This window comes from Typopeltis vanoorti, chromosome 5 (assembly GCF_054136105.1).
Source record: "Typopeltis vanoorti isolate ZY-2024b chromosome 5, IOZ_Tvanoo_1.0, whole genome shotgun sequence".
Taxonomy (NCBI): domain Eukaryota; kingdom Metazoa; phylum Arthropoda; class Arachnida; order Uropygi; family Thelyphonidae; genus Typopeltis; species Typopeltis vanoorti.
The window spans coordinates 54,285,984-54,308,887 of record NC_143553.1 but is presented as its reverse complement, the minus strand read 5'-3'; the positions used below and the strand labels follow the sequence as shown (position 1 = coordinate 54,308,887).

Sequence of the window (22,904 nt, the reverse complement as noted above, 5' to 3'; positions counted from 1 at the left end):
CTTCAGCCATCTCTTCTTCCTCTCATCTCAGGGTGTTAGGGTGTTTCATGGCTACTCCAAGCAAATTATCAATATATTGAAGTTTCAGATGAGCGAGGCAAAAGTTTTTCACTTCTCGAAGTGAAAAACTTTTGCCCTTTCCAATCGGCGCAAATCTCTTATATGGTTCAAATCTCGTCAAACTATAGTCTATATGCGCTGACTTGATGATTGCAGAAAATCATTATAATCGCTAACCTTCCACGAAAATAATCTCATCATTAAGTTTTCTTCTACAAATTTCACATGATTTCAATCCCTGTGAGTTATCAATCAACAAAAACGAGGAAATATTTTCAATGCGTTTTTTTTAACCGAGTTTACTTTAACTTCATTCAGACTACTGTGCATTTATTTTTTTATGAAAATCGATGTTTTACTTTCCTCAAATATAGATCAATCCATATTCTTAGCTGCCTAGTAAGGATATATTTCTCTAACGCGTTCGCTTTTCTTGATGGGGAAAAATGGAAAGAAAGGAAATAACAGTTACATAATTTTTACATTTTCAGTATGAGAAAATACAGTTGCAGACATAATACTGTGATACCCCATTCTTTATCTTAAACGGCAACAGTTCTAAACAATTCTAACTTGTTTTAGGATGAACGATTTTATTAAACTACAGACCTCTCATTTTCACAGAGTAAATCGTTGAAGAGGAATGACCTCGATAGGCTGCAATAAAGGGTTCTTTTTTTTCCTTTCTTCCTTCGTTCCCAAAACTTAAAAGACACTGTCTTTTTTCAGTCAATAGGAATAATATTCCACTCAAGTTTAATCTTTTTTTGTTAACATAGATCCGTTAAGAAAATTGAATTTGAAGAGAAGGATAGATTAATCTCCCAGGTGTTTTTCCTCCAGACATCATCACTAGCACTGAGTTTTATGCCATAAATCATTAAGGTTCAAACTTTTGATGAATGAGTAATGACGGTGAATGGGAATTGCTTTAAAGATCATCTGACACAAATTCTACCAGGATGGAAGCTAAAACAGGATCATATGACTATAATCCTTCTATAAACATAGTCTGCTATAATACCTCGGTAAATAATAATTTCCATATGCTTTCCTTAAACACGATGAATATTTTAATCTCGCGATAAAGTAAGGAAATCTAGTAGTCATGTTATACATAGAAGCAGAAGTACGTGGACATGATAATGTATAAAATGACTGCTAATAAAATACCAGTTAAATTTGAGCAATTGTTGCAAAAAAGACTAGAATGATCGGAGAAGTACAGTATTAAAATTGCCAAAGTTGCAAATATCATAATATCATTGTGGTAACTTAAATGTTAAGAATTTTGTTGAATAACATTATTTCAAATCTGATAATTATAATTATTTTCACGTTCATTATTATCTGTATATTTTAGAAGCTTGATATTTTGTATTTTGGAATAATACCTATAAATATTTGTGTAATTCGATTATCTGAAGATTGATATTATTATATTATTATTTATAAAGTTTTGTATATTTAATCCATTTAAATAGTGATTTTTGTCATTTAATCGAAAGTTATTCATGTCATAATATTATTCATATTCCTGAAAATGTAAAAAATATGTAATTGTTATTTCCTTTCTTTCCATTTTTCCTCATCAAGAAAAGCGAACGCGTTAGAGAAACATGCACATATCCTTACTAGGCAGCTAAGAATATGGATTGATAAATCTAGATTCTTAGCTGTCTTTTATGTACATAGCTGCCTCGAGCTATATACACAAAACATATCGGAGCGGAATTTTTTTTAATGTGACTGCCACCCATTAAATGTTGTAAACCTGTAGCACATTAATTTTCGATATTAATTAATTTTACATAATTTTGCATTTTTATTTACTTTTTATATAATCAGAAAATCTCTTCTAGAGACCAATTTAAGACTGATTTAAAAGATGCTCAAAATTAGGTACCTTTTTTAAAATTTTTATGTGTCCCAAACGGGAGCAAAAGGTTTTAAAACATTAACACGCAAAATTCTGGTGCAAATGTTCACTTTATTTTTGTTCTTGCAATGATAAAACGGGCACCAAAGTGTAGTTTCGCTGCAGCCATATCTTAAGTAAATTATGGTGTGGTTTCGCCACGGTTGGACTGACCAATTACAGGCTTACGTGATGTGCTCGATATCTGACCTTTCGACGTCGACTTACTGCATCTGGATTGGTTGCTAAGACTACTAACATACACACCCCATCTGGAATGTTTTCAGCCTCAGTGACAATCGCATATTTGAATTTTCTTAGTGATAAGGAAGTTGTCTGCGAACAGACGACTTCAAATCACTCCATCGCTAAAAATAGAATGTTCAATCTAAAAATCTGGATGTTTAATCATAGAGAAAGTGATGATATATGATTCTGTCATGCAAACGTCAATGTGTTGTCATTGACTGACGTCTTTTTTGATTTTTCATAGATTCCTTCAAGGCAATTTTCTCCAGTTCTCATTGTCAACAAAACTTGATTAATATTTTTTAACAGTTTTTATTATTCATATAACGTATACAAATTATACATATTATACTATTCAACTTGTATAATTATGACAATATTTCACAATACATTTCAATGCACAGTACAATGTTACAAAATAAAATTCAAGTATTACTATCATATTCTGTTGGTACTAATACTTATTTTGGCTATTATTTTATTATGATTAATAAAAAGTTTTCTCATATATGCAAGTAGAATATAATATATTTCTAATGGTTTCATAGTTATGATAAGTAACTGGTCTAGAGTAATGTAAGTTAGTTAATGCAAATATGTGTAACCAAGGGCAGTAGCCATACTGGTTACTAAAAAAGTAATTAGCTCAAAACAGACACTGAGAGTCCGGGGACCGCATCTAAGAGGGCTCTCTTACCAGTTATAATAATGTACATGTTGATATTTTAATTCCTAATTGAATGAACCAATTTGTAAATCAATACCTTAATTGGTTATGATATATGAGTTATAATGATCTCTTATACTATACGTTTAAAATAATTGTCAACATTCTTTAATCCCATAAGGTAGTTTCTCAATCTTTTTCTGAATACATATTCTGAGGTTATTGATTTAATTTCATTAGGAAGTTTATTATAGCTACTCGTCGCAATGTACTCGAAAGATTTATGAAAAATTCCTTTGTTAGCCTGAGGTACTTCCAGCGTGTTTCGACCGCAGCGCAATCCATAGTCTATATAATATACCAAGAAACTTTCAGTGTTTCTTTTTACATATAACAGATAACCATAGAGATATAGTTTCTGAAATGGTAGAATATTATGAACGATATACAGATCATTGGTTGAATGTGCGAAGTCGGTAGTAGTTATGGCTCTAATTATTCTGTTTTGTATTCTTATTAATGGAAGCAGATTGTCATAATAGTCTCCTCCCCAACAGGTAATGCCATTGCAGTGAATTTACCCAGAAATAGTATAAACATCTTAAGAATGCTGCATTTATAAATTTTTTAACATAATATATTCTATTAATTATGAACCTAAACTTATTTGTTAAGAAAGTGGTGTGGGAGTTCCACTTCCAATTGCTCGATATGTAGGCCCAAATACTTGACGGTTTTCGTTTTTTTGAATAAGCTACATTTACAATTTAGAGTATCACTACATTTCCTTCCATGCCATTTTATAGTTATACTGTGATCTAATTTGTCTATTAATGTAAAGTACATATATCTCGTTTTGTCGGTATTAATGTTAAATCCGTTGTTGCTAAACCATATACTTAGTTTTAACATATCGCTATTAATCCGATTTTTTAGATCTTCGAGGGTTGTTTCGGTATATACTAAAGCCGTATCGTCACCAAAGGATATCATTTTCCCAAAAAGTTTGTATTTACATAGATCATTAACATATATTATGAATAGGATGAGTCCTAGTACCGACCCTTATGGGACTCCGTATTTTATTCTTTGTTGTGATTTTTAAATACATCATAGCTGGTATATTATTTTCTATTGTTCAGATAGGATCTGAACCAGTCATTAGTAATTCCCCTAATGCCGTATTTGGACATTTTCAATAGCAATAGATCATGATTTAATGTTTTAGCGATATTTGTGACATAAAGACTGAATAATATATGCACGTAAACACAAGAAAGATATTTAATGAACCAAATATTTCGGTCTGGAAATAGCAGACCATCTTCAGTGGCACTACAAGAACAGTTTAAAAAAAATACAAGCTGGAATACTAACAATAGATCATTTAAAAATAGAACAAGCCGCGTGATGTTATATCACTAAGTATTAAAGGGAATATTTTTAGGCAGAGATATGATTGAAATAAAGATATTAATTAATAATATTAAATAACATAAAATTAATATGAATTAATGAGTTATCCTGATTAGACTTTCCCAGATTTTTGATATAGATATACAGTCATTCCGATTCAGATTAGGACGATGGGGTAAGACCTCTACGCTTTCTTTGAATAAGCGTTCAAATTTATAACGGGATCTATGTAAGAGGCGAGTTTTTGATCAATGGATGTTGTGGTTAGTTTGAATCCCCTGATGAGCCAATCCAGATTTTTCAGGTTTGTTGTGATGAATGGAGGATTGATGTTCTTGGATTCTTTTTTCAAGAGAACATCCAGTTCGTTCGCAATAGGAGAGATCACAGTTGCAGGGAATTTGATAAACTCCAGGAAGAGATATAGTTGAGCGTTTGTCTTTAGGAGAAGGAAAATGGGAAGATAATTTGTTAACAGGTGAATACGTAGCTGTTAACTCATATTTCTTCAGAATTCTTGCTATAGGTTCTGAAATCCCGGAGATGTAAGGAATTGGAACTCGACGTATTGAATCTTCGTTGTTTTGTGGTGGATTATAAGAATCGAGAAGATGTTGAATACTCTTTTCGGAAAAGCCATGGAGTTTCATGTGTTGCTGGATAGCAGAAAGTTCTTTCTGAAGAAACTTAGAAGTAGAACAATTAGTTTTGGCTCTTCTGATTAGACATTTTATGATTCCTGTTTTTTGAAGGATGGTGGGCTGATTCTTTAAGAATATAACGACCTATGAAGGTTGGTTTCCTGTAAACTGTAGTTGTAAGAGTATTTGAAGGTGACCGGATGAGGAGAACGTCTAAAAAAAGATAACTGGCTGTTTTCTTCCATTTCCATAGTAAACTTTATACGATGATGTAAGGAATTAATACTGTTTAAAAAAGAAGGCAAGGAGTCCTTGTTGTGCGGCCATACAGTAAAGATGTCATCTATATATCTTACCCAAAAGGATGGTTGAGGGAAAATAGATGATAAGAGGAGTTTTTCTAGATGTTCTAAATAAAAGTTGGCTAAAGCAGGAGAGAGAGGACTTCCCACGGTCGTTCCTTCTACTTGGCTGTAAAATTTGTTTTGACATAAGAAATATCCAGAGTGTATTACGAAATCGAATAGTTTTATAATGTCTTCTGGAAAGATGTCAGCAAGTAATTTTAAAGTCTCCTTGAGAGGTACATTTGTATATAAAGATTCTATATCAAAGTTCATCATAAGATCTGTAGGTTGCAATGAGACATTTTTTAATTTTTCTAAGAAATCTGAGGAGTTTTTTAGAAAGGAACTAGAGTTGCCTATGTGAGAGTTCAATAATTTAGCTAGATATTTGGCTATACGGTAAGTAGGAGAATCAATACAATCTACTATTGAACGAAGAGGAAAGTCAATTTTATGTATTTTACGAAGACCATAAAATCTCGGAGGTCTTGCAAAATGAGTTTTAAGTCTTTCAATTGTGTCTATCTAAACTGATGACTTCATCTAAGAGAGAATTTAATTTCTTTAGTTGTCTGTTGGTTAGATTATAATCAAGTTCTTGATATGGGGAGCGATCTCGAAGTAAAAGAGAAAGTTTTCTTCTGTAATTTGCTGAGTCCATAACTACTGTTGCTTTCCACTTGTCAGCTTTGGTGATAATGAGGTGATTGTTTTTTCTCAAGGACCGTAAAGATTTCATTTCAGAAAGAGATATGTTGGAAGGAGGAAGTTTGGCCTTACGTAGAGAAGAATCGACTTCTAGGCGAAGAGCATTAGCTTTATCACTACTTAGATGACTGAGATTCCGTTCAATGTTAACTAAGAAATCTAGATATGGTATCTTATTAGGAACAATAGATAAACCATGTCCTTTTGACAGAATCAAGGTTTCACTATCAGTTAGAGGACGTCCGGATATATTGACAATCCAATTATCTGGAGTTTTGAAGGGCTTGAATTGTTTATACGAAAGAGCTTCATATTTTCGGTTTAGATGTAGACTTAGTTTATTATATGCTCGTTGAGTAGAACGTTTAGCTACATTTAGAACTATGTGTGAAAGATGTGGATCCAAGTTTGTGGAAATATAGGTGCGAAGATCAGAAATATGATGACTGTGAATAGCAAGATCACGTTTAGCAGCTTTAAGTTGGTTACGGATTAACGATAAATTGGTGTTCCGTAAATATTATGAGCTCCAGGAGATTTTATAGTTTCTTTAATTTTAGCGAAATTGGGAATAATCTTGTTGTCGCCGAATTTTTTAAAACCTTGATCTTACCGTATAGCCAAATATCTAGCTAAATTATTGAAATCTCACATAGGCAACTCTAGTTCCTTTCTAAAAAAACTCCTCAGATTTCTTAGAAAAATTAAAAAATGTCTCATTGCAACCTACAGATCTTATGGTGAGCTTTGATATAGAATCTTTATATACAAATGTACCTCTCAAGGAGACTTTAAAATTACTTGCTGACATCTTTCCTGAAGACATTATAAAACTATTCGATTTCGTAATACACTCTGGATATTTCTTATGTCAAAACAAATTTTACAGCCAAGTAGAAGGAACGACCATGGGAAGTCCTCTCTCTCCTGCTTTAGCCAACTTTTATTTAGAACATCTAGAAAAACTCCTCTTATCATCTATTTTCCCTCAACCATCCTTTTGGGTAAGATATATAGATGACATGTTTACTGTATGGCCGCACAACAAGGACTCCTTGCCTTCTTTTTTAAACAGTATTAATTCCTTACATCATCGTATAAAGTTTACTATGGAAATGGAAGAAAACAGCCAGTTATCTTTTTTTAGACGTTCTCCTCATCCGGTCACCTTCAAATACTCTTACAACTACAGTTTACAGGAAACCAACCTTCACAGGTCGTTATATTCTTAAAGAATCAGCCCACCATCCTTCAAAAAACAGGAATCATAAAATGTCTAATCAGAAGAGCCAAAACTAATTGTTCTACTTCTAAGTTTCTTCAGAAAGAACTTTCTGCTATCCAGCAACACATGAAACTCCATGGCTTTTCCGAAAAGAGTATTCAACATCTTCTCGATTCTTATAATCCACCACAAAACAACGAAGATTCAATACGTCGAGTTCCAATTCCTTACATCTCCGGGATTTCAGAACCTATAGCAAGAATTCTGAAGAAATATGAGTTAACAGCTACGTATTCACCTGTTAACAAATTATCTTCCCATTTTCCTTCTCCTAAAGACAAACGCTCAACTATATCTCTTCCTGGAGTTTATCAAATTCCCTGCAACTGTGATCTCTCCTATTGCGAACGAACTGGATGTTCTCTTGAAAAAAGAATCCAAGAACATCAATCCTCCATTCATCACAACAAACCTGAAAAATCTGGATTGGCTCATCACTGGATTCAAACTAACCACAACATCCTTTGATCAAAAACTCGCCTCTTACATAGATCCCGTTATAAATTTGAACGTTTATTCAAAGAAAGCGCAGAGGCCTTACTCCATCGTCCTAACCTGAATCGGAATGACTGTATATCTATATCAAAAATCTGGGAAAGTCTAATCAGGATAACTCATTAATTCATATTAATTTTATGATATTTAATATTATTAATTAATATATTTATTTCAATCATATCTCTGCCTAAAAATATTCCCTTTAATACTTAGTGAAATAACATCACGCGGCTTGTTCTATTTTTAAATGGTCTATTGTTAGTGAAACCTTGTATTTTATTATTATTATTTATTTATTTTTTTTTATTTTTAAACTGTTCTTGTAGTGCCACTGAAGATGGTCTGCTATTTCCAGACCGAAATATTTGGTTCATTAAATATCTTTCTTGTGTTTACGGGCATATATTATTCAATAGATCATGATGAACACAGTCGAACGCTTTAGTTATATCAAGAAAAACAGCTGCCGTGTGCATTCCTTCATTTATTCCACTATAGACCTTTTTATGAAACTCCAATAGCGCTTTTTCAGTATTTCATCCGGATCTGAACTCATATTGATTAGTTGTGTAAAAGGATATTGTATTTAAATAGCTATTTAAGCGGTTTTTATCAGAATTTCAATAACCTTTGAGATTGTGGATAGTATAGATATTGGTCTGTAATTTTTGATTCCATTTCTATTTCCTCCTTTAAATAACGGTACAACTGAAGTAGTCTTTAGGTGTTCTATAAATTTACCATGTTCAAAGGATTTATTAATGATATTTGTAAAGAATTGTAATTTATGCCTAATGACAATGTTTAACTTTTTAACATTTATGTTGTCCCATCCCATTTTTTCCCTTTTTTTAATTCGATTACTACACTCTTCACTTCATCTTCGTTTACTGCATGTAGATACATAGAATTCTTAATCCACGGAAGGTGACTGACATACTTAGCCCTTTCTGTAGGGTCGAAAACACAACTGCCATAGTTGGTAAAGTGGTTGTTCATTTTGTTAAGTATATTAGTGATGTCATTGCCCTCTGGGAATTCTCGCGTTTTCTGTTTTGTGTTACCTATTATCATATTGACCAACCTCCATTCTTTAATTTTATCATTACAACAAGAAAGAAATTTCGATAGCAGATAATGTTCTTTTGCCTGTTTAATTTTTTCCTTTAGATGTTTAAAGAAATATTTATAGTCATGTTCAAAATTTAAATTGTATGGATTTTTTATGCTTATAGTAGAGTTCATCTTTTGTCTTTATCATATTTTTTAGTTCATCTGTTATCCAGTGTGTGTGAACGTCCTTTTTTGTAGTAACTTTTTATGATATTGCGATTTACTGTCTGCATATTTAATCATTTTGATAAATTCATCATATAACTGAAACTGATTTGTGTCTAATAAGTTAGTTTGTGGCAGTTGATAATGTTTTATGTATCTTTCAAATTTTTTATAATTGGTACCAATTACAAATTTATTCTGAATACCTGTGCAACTCATGTTAACACTATCAGGTATAGATAGTTTCAAAAGTATCGAATGGTGATCTGTTATATTACTAATGTAAATTGCGGTGGATACCTCATAGGCCATTCTGTTTCTTATGAATATGTGATCAATGCAACTAGTCGAGTTGTACACTTCTCTCGTATTGCCATCGATGTAAGCAAGAAACCCATGAGTAGATAATATATTTTTATATTCTTTAGTTTTATTATTACTCTTATAAAGGTCCAAATTTATATCCCCCACTAGTATGATATTGTCATATTTTAAGGTTTTTGCGACATTATTTAGCTCTGTTAGAAAGATATCTAGTGGGCCATCGCATGCACGGTATATAGCAATTATAACTATATTCATTGCTGTATTGTAAATCATTACAGTTTCAACACTCTGCAATTTTAATTCCAGTCTGAGAAATTTATAATTTTTTTAGCATATAGAATTAATCTACCTGAACGATTATAATCGCGACAATCATAATACATATCGTAATCTGCGAGAGAATAATGATCAACCTCAAGCTGTTTTATTCATATTTCACTAAAGACTAGTACATCTATATATGATTGGATCTCTGTAAAAAGTAACATTAAATTATCAAAATTTGACCTTATAGATCTAATATTAACGTGATATATATTGAAATTCTTGGATGAATTTATAGTAGTATCAAAAAATTTCTTAACAGAAGTTAAATTATATAGATTTTATATAATATACTGTAAACTGTATATTATCTTATACAGTTTACAGGTGTATAAGAATCTAAATTATTCATATTAAATCCTAAATCCATTAGGTTTATATTGCTCCAATTATTCATAGGTAACATTTAGATTTACTGCCTTCTTTGTTTGAGTTCGTTGAGATCGTCCGGTTTTATCCATATCACTTTAGTGTTGTCGTTCTTTCTCATGAATAGTTTGCCATCTCTTACCCATACATATTTAACTGCACCACTTGCTCTCATTTGTTTTGCTTCATAAAGAAGTTGCTTATTAAGTTTAGTCAAATGTTCATTTATGTAGACGGAAACAGGTTTTAACTGTTCATCAATTTGCTGAGCTGTAATCTTGAGTTTTCTTGCCTCCATCATCCATTTATTTTTAGTAATCTTGTTTTCTAACTGAATAATAACTGACTTGATGTCGGTTTTTTTTGTTAGTGGGTATTCTGTGGACGTGTATGCTACGTTCTTTTTTTACTCCAAGTAGATTTACCAGTCTTTCAGTAATAGTATGCAAATTTTCATTCTGAGCTTCTGGTAGACCATTTACTTCGATATTGTTCATCCTGGAGCACTGTTGAATTTCATTAACTTCCCATTTCAGATCATTCATTTGGACTTTTAGTATTTTATTTCGGTTTGTTAGTTCAGTGTTTTTAGTGCAGAGGTCATTAATTAGCTTTTCATTGCATTCGGCTTTGTTCTTAAGATCTTGAATGCATGCAAAGTTATATTCCAATGATCATTTAATTCTGCTTTAAATAGAGTTTCCATTTCTCTTCTTATCGCGTAGTTATCATCTTTAATTTCTACTTTGATGGCATTTAGGTCTTCCAATACCTGTTCCCTGAATTTTCTTAGGAATACCCTAACAGCTTCTCCGCCATCTTTGATTACTGCCTTGGTTAAATCCAAACCGTCATTGCTTCTAGTTAGTTTAGTTTGAGTATTAAGATCATTTTTGGGAGAACTATTAATACAAATCTGACATTTCCATTTTAATTTCTTTTCCTTAAACATTTTACGAAATTTAGATTCCTCTACTCCTATACATACAGGATGATAATATTCGCGACATTCCAAAGAACATCGAAGTGCTTCATTTTCATCTATCTTACCTTTACAGCTTTTACGATTAGTGTTGAGCATATCTCGACTGTTGAGCTTGAAGGATTAATAGGTAACGTCAAGGTGAGAATGGCGATAGACGCAACACGTGGCTTGAATTTTTTTAAGAATTAGTTTACAGGAACCACTGAATCAATGTCGATAATTAATACATTTATTTTTTTCATATTACTGAGACAATTCATTAGAGCACATTTTAAAGGTGATTATATCAATACAATTACTTACATATAAGTATATGTACGTTCATACTGGACGTACATACTGGATATGTACGTACATACTGGAGCGAGCATTGCATCGTTCATTTCAGGGAAACTGTCGTAAACTCCGCAGTAAAACTTTCGGAAATGATCAAACGGAATCTAGTTGGCATTCCAGCCTATCCGATTTTCCATTCCATTATGTGCCAAAAATCACGGCATTCGACAACCTTTCAACAATTTAGCTGTTTTGTGAGATCAGCTTAAAAGTGTGTATGTGTGTGTGTGTGTGTGATTATATAACATTTTACATAATAGGTGAATTATATAAAATCCTGTGATAATATTATTTACTATAGGATTTTTATATTTCCCCTAAGGTAAATGTGAATCTAGAAAGATATGCTATTAATTTAAAACCTTTAACACGAATCTAGAATCTGTTGAAGATTTGGATAAAAAAAATGAAACGCGCTAAGCATTATACTTTTTCGACGAAATTGAAATTAGAAAATAAACCAATACTGTAAGATATTATGTTTCATCTAAAAGAAGTATCTTTAAAAGAATCGTTTTAGTTACTTTATATCACCATTATTTCACTGTTATTTAAGGAACTTCTACATTCACATATCTTCTAGGTAGCAGTTAACTTTCATCGCGCATTGATGCATGCCAGCTTGTTTATTACAAGTATGAAGTGGTTGCTACCATGCTTGGTCTTCAGTGTGTTCCCTCGCCTCTTCGTAAGATCATATTAGAGGTCAATTCTTCAACAGCTAGTAACGCGTTACGAGACTTCTCGATCAACTAGAGTCATTTTATTGCCACTTACTCGACCAAATTGTGCCATGAGGGAGATAGTTGCGAATCTTTCACTCCTACACTGTGTGCTTCAATCCTTTAATTAATTATATTCATCACCTACCATGAAATAACAGCGTCGATCAGCGGATTAGGAAAAAAACGCTAACAAAAAACAATAGAAAGTCATATAAAATAGCAAAAAAATAAACCAGAAATTAAAACAAAAAATAAAAATACAACAAAAAGCCAAAAACAACAAAAATCAGCATCCTTAACCCAGCCGTCCTGCATTCTATTACACTAAGAATGATGCCAAATGGAACAGTCTCCCTGATTTAATGTGTTCATTTCCATGATCTGATTATTCATTTTCCGATCCAATTACCTGCTCTGACATAATAAACATAAAAATAATAAAGTAATGCTTGTTGGATGGCCTTCATTACGATTCACCGAGAATTCCAGATCACTGTTCACGTATTGCTTTTTTCAGTGGCGCACCAAGGGAGGAGGCCAAGGGACCCCCCCCCCCAAAAAAAAGAAAAAAGTTAAAAAACACTAGAAAATTTTCCAAAATACTTTTCCTAATTAAAATTCATTTTTTATTTATGTTGTGTCATGTCTTCTATTTCTATACTACTTATGAATTAGGGGTCACATAAGGTGAGAGAACCCTATAGTAGTGTTTCTCAACCTATGGTCCGCGACGATGGGACAGGTAGTCCACAGACCTTAAATTAACCAAATAAATCTATATATTTTAATTATTCAAAACAAAACAAATTCAAATTGAATAAGTACGTAAAAATTATTAAAATAAAGCGAATACTTAAAAAAATAATTAAAAATACTACAAATTAAAAAAATATTTTAATTTGTAGCTGCAGAATGACGAGTAATAAAAGAGGGGTGAAGTGAAAAACAATATGGTTTTATTGCTTCCACCTTCCTTTGCTGTTTTGTCAGATTTGAAGTGAACCTGTGTTGTCCACATGACCACATTTCAACCAATTGCTTGTTGTTTATTGATTTTTATTGTTGAAGGTTTTTCCTCCTTCAACCAAGGCTCAGTATATATATTCAGAAGTGCTAAGTAATACTTAAACAAAATGTGTTGTGAGTTAACTCCAGTATTTTATATTTTTCGGAAATCGCACGAAAAGCAAGCTGACAATTGAGTTGAAATGCCAACTCTCTTCAACCGAATTCCAATAATATGACTGCCATAACAGCATTCACTATATATATATATATATCTTAGTTATAACACATTTACAAATTTTAACACTTTCGGTTGAATTTTATTGCTGCCGAGCGAACTCACACAATCTAATTAATAACAATAGTTTTTAGTTAGATACTGTGTTTGCCGGTGCAACATATGGTTTTGCTTGAGTCTATATATATAGCATAGTTTCTGTATGAGGGGACATGTAATTTATCAATTAGTGTAGTTTTTATCCCAGTTGTCTCTAATTGCACTATTTGTTGAAAACTTTATTACACAAACTGCTTATACCTTATTCACTGACATAATAAAAGTACTTGTTTTTCTTGCCTCTGCAATATAGTGGCTACTGGGGGAGGGCGTGTTGTTTACCGCGGGAGCAAGTTACTATCGCTCTGCTCTCAACGTGTTTCAGCTTTTTTCATTTGCGAGGTATATGCGAAACTTTTTAATTTATTTTTTTCGAAAAGTAAAATCAGGGTTAAGAGTTATATGCGGGCAAGTACGGTATTTCAATTATGGATAAGTACATTGGTACCTTCTTTAAACGGAAAAATATCTCGGATGACAGCGATAATACAAAACGAGTTTGTAATGACAGTTTGTGTGTAGTTTATGAAGAGAAAGAGGTCTGTAGCGAATCCACAGAAACACAGAATTCCCATCAGTTGAAAGCGTAATATTAATACGCTGAACGAAAAGAACGATTTTCTGATTTGTTGGACGCCAGTGGATCGCATTTAAAGGTAAATACAGTTGGTTATTTTGTAGGAACATGTTTCTGTTTTGTGACTTTTCTCCCTTTACGGTAATTATGCCTACATTATTCTGTTATTATTCAACAATTGTTTACAGGTTTGAATGTGTATATAAATCAATATCAACAGTAGCCTGATTACGAACGCGTGATGAAAGGGACGGGGAGGTTTGGAGCTTCCCCGGATAGTATTCAAAAGGTAAATACAATTGGTTATTTTGTATTGGGCCCCGAAAAAACTTATTAGTTTAGAATTTAACCACTGGGAAAGGGTTTGTGTCCACCTCAAAACTCTGAAACAGAATTTGGAAACATTTTCCGAATAACTTTTTATAAGAAATTTCTGTGATTTCACAATCCATTTCAGGCTTGCAGTCACGAGAACGACCTTTCGTTATCGAAAAAAGAGCAGCTAATTGAGCTTTCAAATGACAGTGGGCTTAAAATGCAATTCCGTGATAGTGGTTTGGCTCGATTCTGAATCTCGCCTTCAGTGAGAAGTGAATTTCCGGAATTATTTGAAGAAGTCGAAAATCTTCATGCAGTTATCTACAACCTATCGTTGCGAGAAACGATTTTCATCGCTCCTTCAAATAAAAACTAAATACAGAATTCGTCTTAGTGTGTGTGCCGATCTTCGACTGAAGTTGATCAATACTGAGCCAGATATCCAGCAACTCTGCAAGGTCTAGAAGCTCATCCATCTCATTAAAAGTAAATAGTAACATAATTATATCATTTTATTTATTTGTTTAATAAAAATTAAAATTTTGTTTTAATTTTTATCCACAAAATTTAATTTTTTATCTGCGTATATATCTCGTATATATCCGGCCTGGTTGGCCGACTCTCCAGCCAAAAGGCTGCGAGTTCGAATCCCGCGAGGATGTTTGTAATTGTCTGTGAAAATACTAGTGGCAGTGGTCGGCGGTAGACAGCGTTGGTGTAGATGATGATGATGATTATCGTAGTTGTGGTTGGTGAAGACGGAGAGTTATAGAGTAGATGTCCTTCCTCGATATGTCTTTGGACTACCTGAAGATGTTATGTAATAATAATATCGACAAGCTTTATATGTTCATTGTGCATCACATAGTTTGAATTTGGAACTTGGAAATGCTATATCTGTGACAAATAAGAAATTGCATTGGCATAATTGAAAAGGTACACAATTTCTTCAACCCCTAAAAGACAGGACGTCCTTGTTGTTTATAATATTAATATCTTTTAAGATTTATAATATCTTTATTTAGCTTGAAAAAAATATTTTTGTGCACCTTACCATTGTCTAAAATCATGCAAAAATCTGACAGTGACCTCTTAATTGCCCTAAATTTTGTTGATGATGTTGTGGCTCAATTAAATACCGTTCGTGAAACACTAGATTCTTCATTTAAAGATATTTACGATAAAGCTTGTATAAAAGTCAATAATTTTAATATTGACATTAAAAAGCCAAGGACTTCATCAAAACAAACATTAAGGTCCAATGTTCCGGACGATTCTGTACAATAGTATCTCAGGAGAACTATTTCATTCCATGTATTGACCAAATATTGACTCAACTTCATGAACGTTTCACTCGGCACCGCAACATTTTGAAATATATTTTTTTCTCTTCTATCAAATGTAAACGATACTCCAACAGCAAGTGCAATGGAAGATTTTCGTCAATTGTGTGAATTTTATGCCGGTAATTTGCCTTATACAAATCCAGCAATTTTGAACGCCGAATTCAAGTTGTGGTATAAGAAATTTGAAAAACCGTTTGCAATAGATCCATGCAAAAATGCCGTTGATGCAGTTTCAAAGTGTGACAAAATGATATATCATAACATCTATAACTTATTAAAAATATTTGCACCGCTTCCGGTAACAACATGCGTCAGTGAAAGGTCATTTTCTAACTTACGTCTTTTAAAAACCTATTTAAGATCTACCGTGACACAATCACGATTGAACGGACTGGCTTTGCTATATATACTGTATATACACACACACAGAGAGAGAGAGAGAGAGAGAGAGAGAGAGAGAGAGAGAGATTAATGTAACCACGACTGAAATAATTCAAGAGCTTTGTAAAAAGAAAAGAAAACCAGATATTATTCTTTAAATAAATTTTTATAATTACCTAATGAATTTTATTGAATGAATAAAATTTAACGAAGTTTAGTTGAACGGATAAAAATATTTTAATGCAAATTCACTGTATTAAAAATATTTTTATCTGTTCAATTCGGCCTCACTTCCCAAGATTAAATCCTGGGTGCGCCACTGGCTTTTTTTCAGTAAGTGTGATAAGGTGGTTCAAGGGGTACAAAATAAACATATCACAAGTGGCACGAAACAAACTCTAGCAATGCCCTCAGTCAGAACTCTAATAGCTGGAAAAAAAACCTGAATTTCCGTTTGAAATTGCTAAATGCAGAAAACTTTCTCTACTTGAAATAGCAGCTGAACCTTATTGCCCACTCGTTCCTCGTTCCGCTACCGAGCACATATTGTGCCATAACATGCTTTTACGTCTCTCATATCCTGACAGTATTATGACATCACTCCAAAATAAGGCAGTCTTCCTTCTAGCATCATTCTCTTCCCTGGATATGAATGTTGTTTACTCTGATGTTATCTCCTCGGTTATGTTCAGAATTTATGCTTCACATTTAACACCAATTCTAAGCCATCAAGCTATCGTCCTATTGTCCTCACTTCAGTCTTCTTTAAAATAATAGCAAAAGTACTGTAATCGCTAACAAACTTCTCCGCCACCTGACCAGCATTGTCTATTTTGGTACAATGCTGGTCAGGTGGCGCCACTGGAAAACAACCTTTCCAGGTTGTTTGGGGAAATCCACATGTGGTTCTTGACAATTCTACGTGAATTTGATCCGATTTCATATACATTATGTTGTTCATATACACGTAAGGGATCCAAAAAGTATTTGGACACATTACGTGCTATGCAGATTTCGGATCCTACCACATGCAAATATTTAGCGAGCGTCTGCGTAAGTCTGGTAATAAAAGGTGGGATGTACTGCATGTTTTGCACTGTACTCGATATCAAGATACCACGCTCAATTGAAATGACAGAATTCCAACCCTGGAAGGTAGTTGGTTTTCTATCTATTTTTTTGGAAATACGTAAAGGTTTTTTTGCACGACGTTTAGGCATTTGGAAATAATTAAAAAAAAACAAAAAGATGTGACTAATGAATACAAAATATGGGTATTGTCGATGGGTGCCACATGACCACCCTTGAACTCTAAAGGAAAGTTCCTGGCTAGCTCCCTGGTACTAATTACAGGTTTGCAACATTTCGTGGAAGGAGTAAACATAAAATTCCGCATACCTCTGTACGATACAAATACCACCGTATAACCAATTATTAAGTTTCTTATATGTCTTACCTTGATTAACTTAGTTGCACATTCTTGTTGATTATATACAGCTACGTCTTGTTCCCCTGAGATATCTTCAGCAGGAATTACAGAAACGCTAGCTTTCTCTATCCTCTCTTCTGAAGAAGATGGCTCTTTAACGCATGATTCCGTTGGTACCCGCACACTCCCGGCTGATTTCATGGCTGTTTCCCAACTAAATCACTCAATGAGTACGTCATATCTTTTTAATCATATGAGTAAGATTGCCTTCCTGCAACTAAGAACAAATTTAGCATAACTATAAACTCGTTTCTGTTGTAAAATATGTAATCTGAAATTACTAAAACAAGTTAATATGCTATAAATCAAGAATAGGCCTGTGAACTGTGAGAGAGGAGCTTCGGAACTTTTTAATGGCTTGCGATAAGGAAGTGGATATCCCTATTGCAAACAGTGTCAGCATGCTGTTAATTAACAGAAAGGAGAAATAACTAAGTTTATGTTTGAAGATGATGCGATGATTTGTACACATTCAAAAGACTATGAAGAAGAGCTCCGGAACAAACTGGACAAATGGAACAGCGTGAGAAAGGAATATGAGTTTCATGTCAGCATGACAACAGTGAAAGCATGGTTTAAAATCAGATAGAAAATCTACAAATCAATTGTGTTAAACTTGGTGAGCAAGTCTTCGGGAAGAGTGAAATTTTAAAATATTTGGTGGATGTGTCTAGCGGACTGCATCAGTCAAGGGCTTGTTTAAAATAGTTTACTTTGGAACAGTGAAGTCCTACTCAAGTGTAAACATTTCAAAACAGTTACTTTTTTTGTCCATTACTCTTAGCCAGCAAACACAAAATGGAGGCTGACGAATAGAGATATCAATATAAAATAGGAATAGAAATAGAAACTAAGTTTTGAGGCTAATTTTGGCAACACAGAGAGTATAAGAAATAAAAACATTGAATATGCACCAAGAGTAGAAAGCAGTGAAGAAGTAAACTCTCTCGTTTGAAGTAGTTTAGATAAGTAAAAAAAAAAATAATTCGGAAACAATACTAAGAAGAATGTAGGAAATCAGAATTGAAAGGGGAAAGACGAAGAGGGAGACCAAGGAAAAGTTGGAAAGAAAAATAAGATTTAAAGGAAAAAACTTGAGCTGGAATGGTGTTCGTGAAGAAAGAGTATGGGAGAAAATAAATAAAAAGATACAGAATTTTGATCAATCTGAGCTGAGAGTCTGTCTATGGTACAGCTATTGTTGTTGTCGTTTTTGATGATGATGAAAAAATTTTCTTTTGGAAAAATATTCAAGTAAATAAACATCATTTTACTACACATATCCTATTAAGCGGGACTATTTAGCATACAACTGTCATCTGCAGACCCTGAAAAAAATCTTTTAGGACCAATGTATTCTTCCTTCACTTAATAAATAAAAAGTGTACTTTGTTCTCTTTTTTTTTTCTTCTATTCTTTAGTGACTGTATACTGCTTAGCAGCAAATGCATAGATACTGATTGTTGAAAAAATAACGTAAATATTCGAATTTAATGTTATCTTTTGAATTCTTATACTTAATGATGTTTTGGCTTAACAAGCATTTTCAAATTTTATTTTTATAATGACATAATGACATTAATTATCTCACTGCTCACTTGAAAAACGAAATGTGGTGAAAATTTCTGTTTGCAAAATCGAATAATTATTAAGAGATAAATGCATAAACAATATAACTACAAAACGTATAAAAAAGTATATAGCCACGGATTTTAACACTATTCGGAGAAGTCCAGTACAGTATATCAAGTAGAAATACAATGAAAAATGAAGCTGTTTTTGCATACATGAAGCGAGGCCAGAAAGAGAGCAGCCATCGACAGGTGATACTCATTTTAAACCGAATTAATAATTCTGTTTATTAAAGTTATTATTATTACAGTTCAATCCATCACAGCTCCTTCAAATATACAATGATTAAATTACCATAACAACTTTATTTATTAACGCATTCCAAATAGAAGCATTCAAAAAGCTAATCAGGGGAAAAATAAAGTGGAAAGAAAAATAGAAACAAGCTGATTACGATTTATCGCCATCGAATACCAGTATGAAGGAAAATCTTCAATATGCAAGACAGCATCCACTCAAAGTAGAGATTTTCTTATCAAACATTAAAAGAAATCCGCAACAAAGCTCAAAGACAAAAGTGTAATCAAGGTGTAAGATACTAAACGAGGAAATGTCAAAACATCGGTTCTAATATGAAATGGAGCAAAGAGGATTTAGGCAAACATCAATAATGAATTAATGTAAGAAAACAGAATGCTACGCATAACATAATAACGAACATGGCTTACACCAAAGCATTGAATGTCACCAGTATATTATGAAGCGAAGAGAGATATAAACAACAATTTACACACACACACTCTCTCTCACACAAGAAAAAAAAAATCACACTCGCTTTACTGCAATTCCCGTCACAAATAACTGCGGTAGTGGAGTTACTAAATTTACAGAGACTGCAGCAATAATCAGAAGAGGCAATTACGCATTAAATTAACTGAAAAACATACTGTTATTTACAAGTTCTAAATGTTTGTTTGTTTTTTTTTTCAATATATGCAGTTGAAAATAAGAATGCGTTTGCAATGCTTTTTATTTAGCTTAGAGATAATATAAGCAACACTGACGTGATAAGCTTAATTATCTAAGAAATGAATACAGAAACCTCCTAGATATTAAGGTAAGATCTCTAATCTTATTAGAGATTTTACCTTAATTTATAAAATAAAGTTTAATTAATTTAAATTTTGATTGCTTGTGTACATAAAAAGATCTAAAAAGCTCTTTAGTTTCTGAAATGAATATACACGAATTACTTCCGGAATCGAAGAGTGTAAAAACTTATATTTATATAAACAAATTTCAATGCTCATACCTTTCCAAAAAAAGTATGCATCGTGGAAAATACACACACACTAAAATAGGCACCATAAGACTAACGAAAGTGAATAAAGACGTTGAAAATGATTAGCAGTGATAATGATGTTAGGGTATAAATTTATGGCATATCGAGTCATCATTTATGGGATAATTCATGTAAGAAGCTAATATATGGTAAATGGAAATTATTTTTAAAATGAGTATATTCCATCAGAATCACCAAGATAAGCTGTTTGATGCTTTGTAAACTTGTTTTAAGTACATGAAGTCAATATCTGCTCATTATCGAAATCAAATGATGACATGATAATGAGCGGATATTCCAATAATTTTTGTTGAATTAGCAATGCAAAAGTTGGTTCTTATGCTCTTTTTGTTATCACGAAATCTAAATACCCATATCTTTGTTCACACTGTACAAGGTGGAGGTTTGTGCATATGTTCGCTCCGACATACCATGTCAAAAAGCGCTCAACCTGGAATCACCAGATTTTGATCTCCTTCTGGCTGAAAATCTCTGTACCCACATTCTATCAAAATCATTTGAAGCTTCTAACGTTTTCCTAATGCCACCAACCATTCTGAACTTTTCGATTTGCTTTCCTTAAAAGTAGATATTTTCCAATCCAACTTTCCTAAGAGTGGTGCCATTTTCCTTGGAGACGTTAATGTTCACGACAAGAGCTGGTTCTCCTACTCCAATTGCACAGATCAAGCAGGTAGAGAGGCTGAGTCATTTTCTATCACCAACAACCTTACACAAATAATACACATGCTTACCAGAATATCAGACAACTCCAATTGCTTTCCAAATATCTTGAACCTCTTCCTCACTAGTGACTCATCCAAGTATACCATGAATGTAGTCTGTCCTATAGATAGTTCAGACCAAAATCTCGTGCTGGTCTCTTCTCCCATGAAACAACGCGAACACAATCACTATCTACACATCCTATGGCATTACAAACGAAAGTCAAGTGAGACGATCTACGCAAATTCTCTCTCTCTCTCTCTCTCTCTGACGCAAGTTACAGAAATATTAATTTTTCTATTGTTCTACCCATCAGAAGTGTAGGTAAGCTTACTGAGAGTGACCCATCCTCTCATTTCAGACTGGCGAAGTATCACTGATGACGAGGCGAATCCTGCTATTTATTTTCCTATTAATCGCACTCTCTATTTTTGTAACCACGATTTCTTTGTTGACTGCTCTTCTGTCTTTCTTAAATTTAATTAGATGACAACGTGATGAAAGATTTGTGTGAATCTAGGCATGAAACAAGTATTAAAAGAAGAACAATCACGGTCTCATATGCAGCAAAAGAACGAAGTCATAAGAATCCAATCCATCAGCTTAAAGTGATTGAGAAATTAAAACATGCTTTTTTGAATAACATGATTTTTCCAATTTTTGGTTCAAATGTCAACATGGCAATTTCATCAACTGTCGATCAACAACAGATGAAACCTATTTAGATAACACTTGCAATATAAGCAAATAGTGCTGCAATATCTAAGATGGATTATCTCAGTGAGAGTAGAAAAGAAGGAGAAGGACAAAAATTAACAGAATCAGTAAAATGGCGGAAAGCATTAAGTGATTATAGTTTCTAGAAGTTTTAAACATGAATAACATTATTTGAAATTATGTTTACAATTTGCAGGATCGACAACGTTATTAACGCTTCCCGTAGTATACTGTAACTAGAAACAAAGTTTGAATGGGCAAATCAATAAAAAAAGTTTCCGTTCTGTTCTATCTGAATGCAAACATATTATAGGTTAAGAGCTTATTCAGAATGTTTAGAAAAGGTTTCAAGGGCATGAGCAAAACGTAGATGTCGTCGTACCTTTAAAGTAGGTAATACCTCCCCACTACCATAACTCCCACGATACTTTCATAGACATGCAGCATGCCATCACAGCTTATTTGGAAGTAAACATCACATTGCATGTTAGAACAACATAGAACTCTTCAAAAAGCTCTTTAAGCATTCTCCATTTTAAAGAATACAAACATTTTCATAGTTACAAGGACATAAAAAATATTAAGCTTCGAGAAGCTTAATATTTTTTGATAAAGATCCATAAGAACAGAAAATAATAAATAAAATAAAAAAATTGAAGAACCATAATTAGCGTGGTTGTCGACTGCCCTCTGAGAACCATATATCATACGAAACAATATACTAATTACAAACGGCACCGCATCGAACGTAGCCAGATCCTGGTTGGTTCGATGTTTTGTACAGTATTTTACTTCCTTTTTTTTTTTTTTTCCACTTGGCAAAATATATAACGTTATTCAAATAAAAGAAACGTAACCTTTATGACTTGAAGTTTTCGTGGTGTGCGTTATCCATTATGGCTTATCGTATGAATCACGAATAAGAAACATCAAGAAAGACAGAAACAGTTTAATCTACCGG

At 33.0% G+C, this 22,904-nt stretch overlaps 1 protein-coding gene across 1 annotated transcript in view; it reads right to left on the bottom strand.

Moving 5' to 3' along the window:
* LOC150106422 (uncharacterized) overlaps positions 1 to 17,727 on the bottom strand; it is a 766,385-nt gene extending 748,658 nt beyond the window's left edge. The window contains exon 1 of the mRNA XM_090392993.1: positions 17,554 to 17,727. Within this exon, the coding sequence (XP_090249119.1) occupies positions 17,554 to 17,727 (174 nt within the window). The remainder of the gene's footprint in view (positions 1 to 17,553) is intronic.
* Positions 17,728 to 22,904: the final 5,177 nt, after the last annotated feature.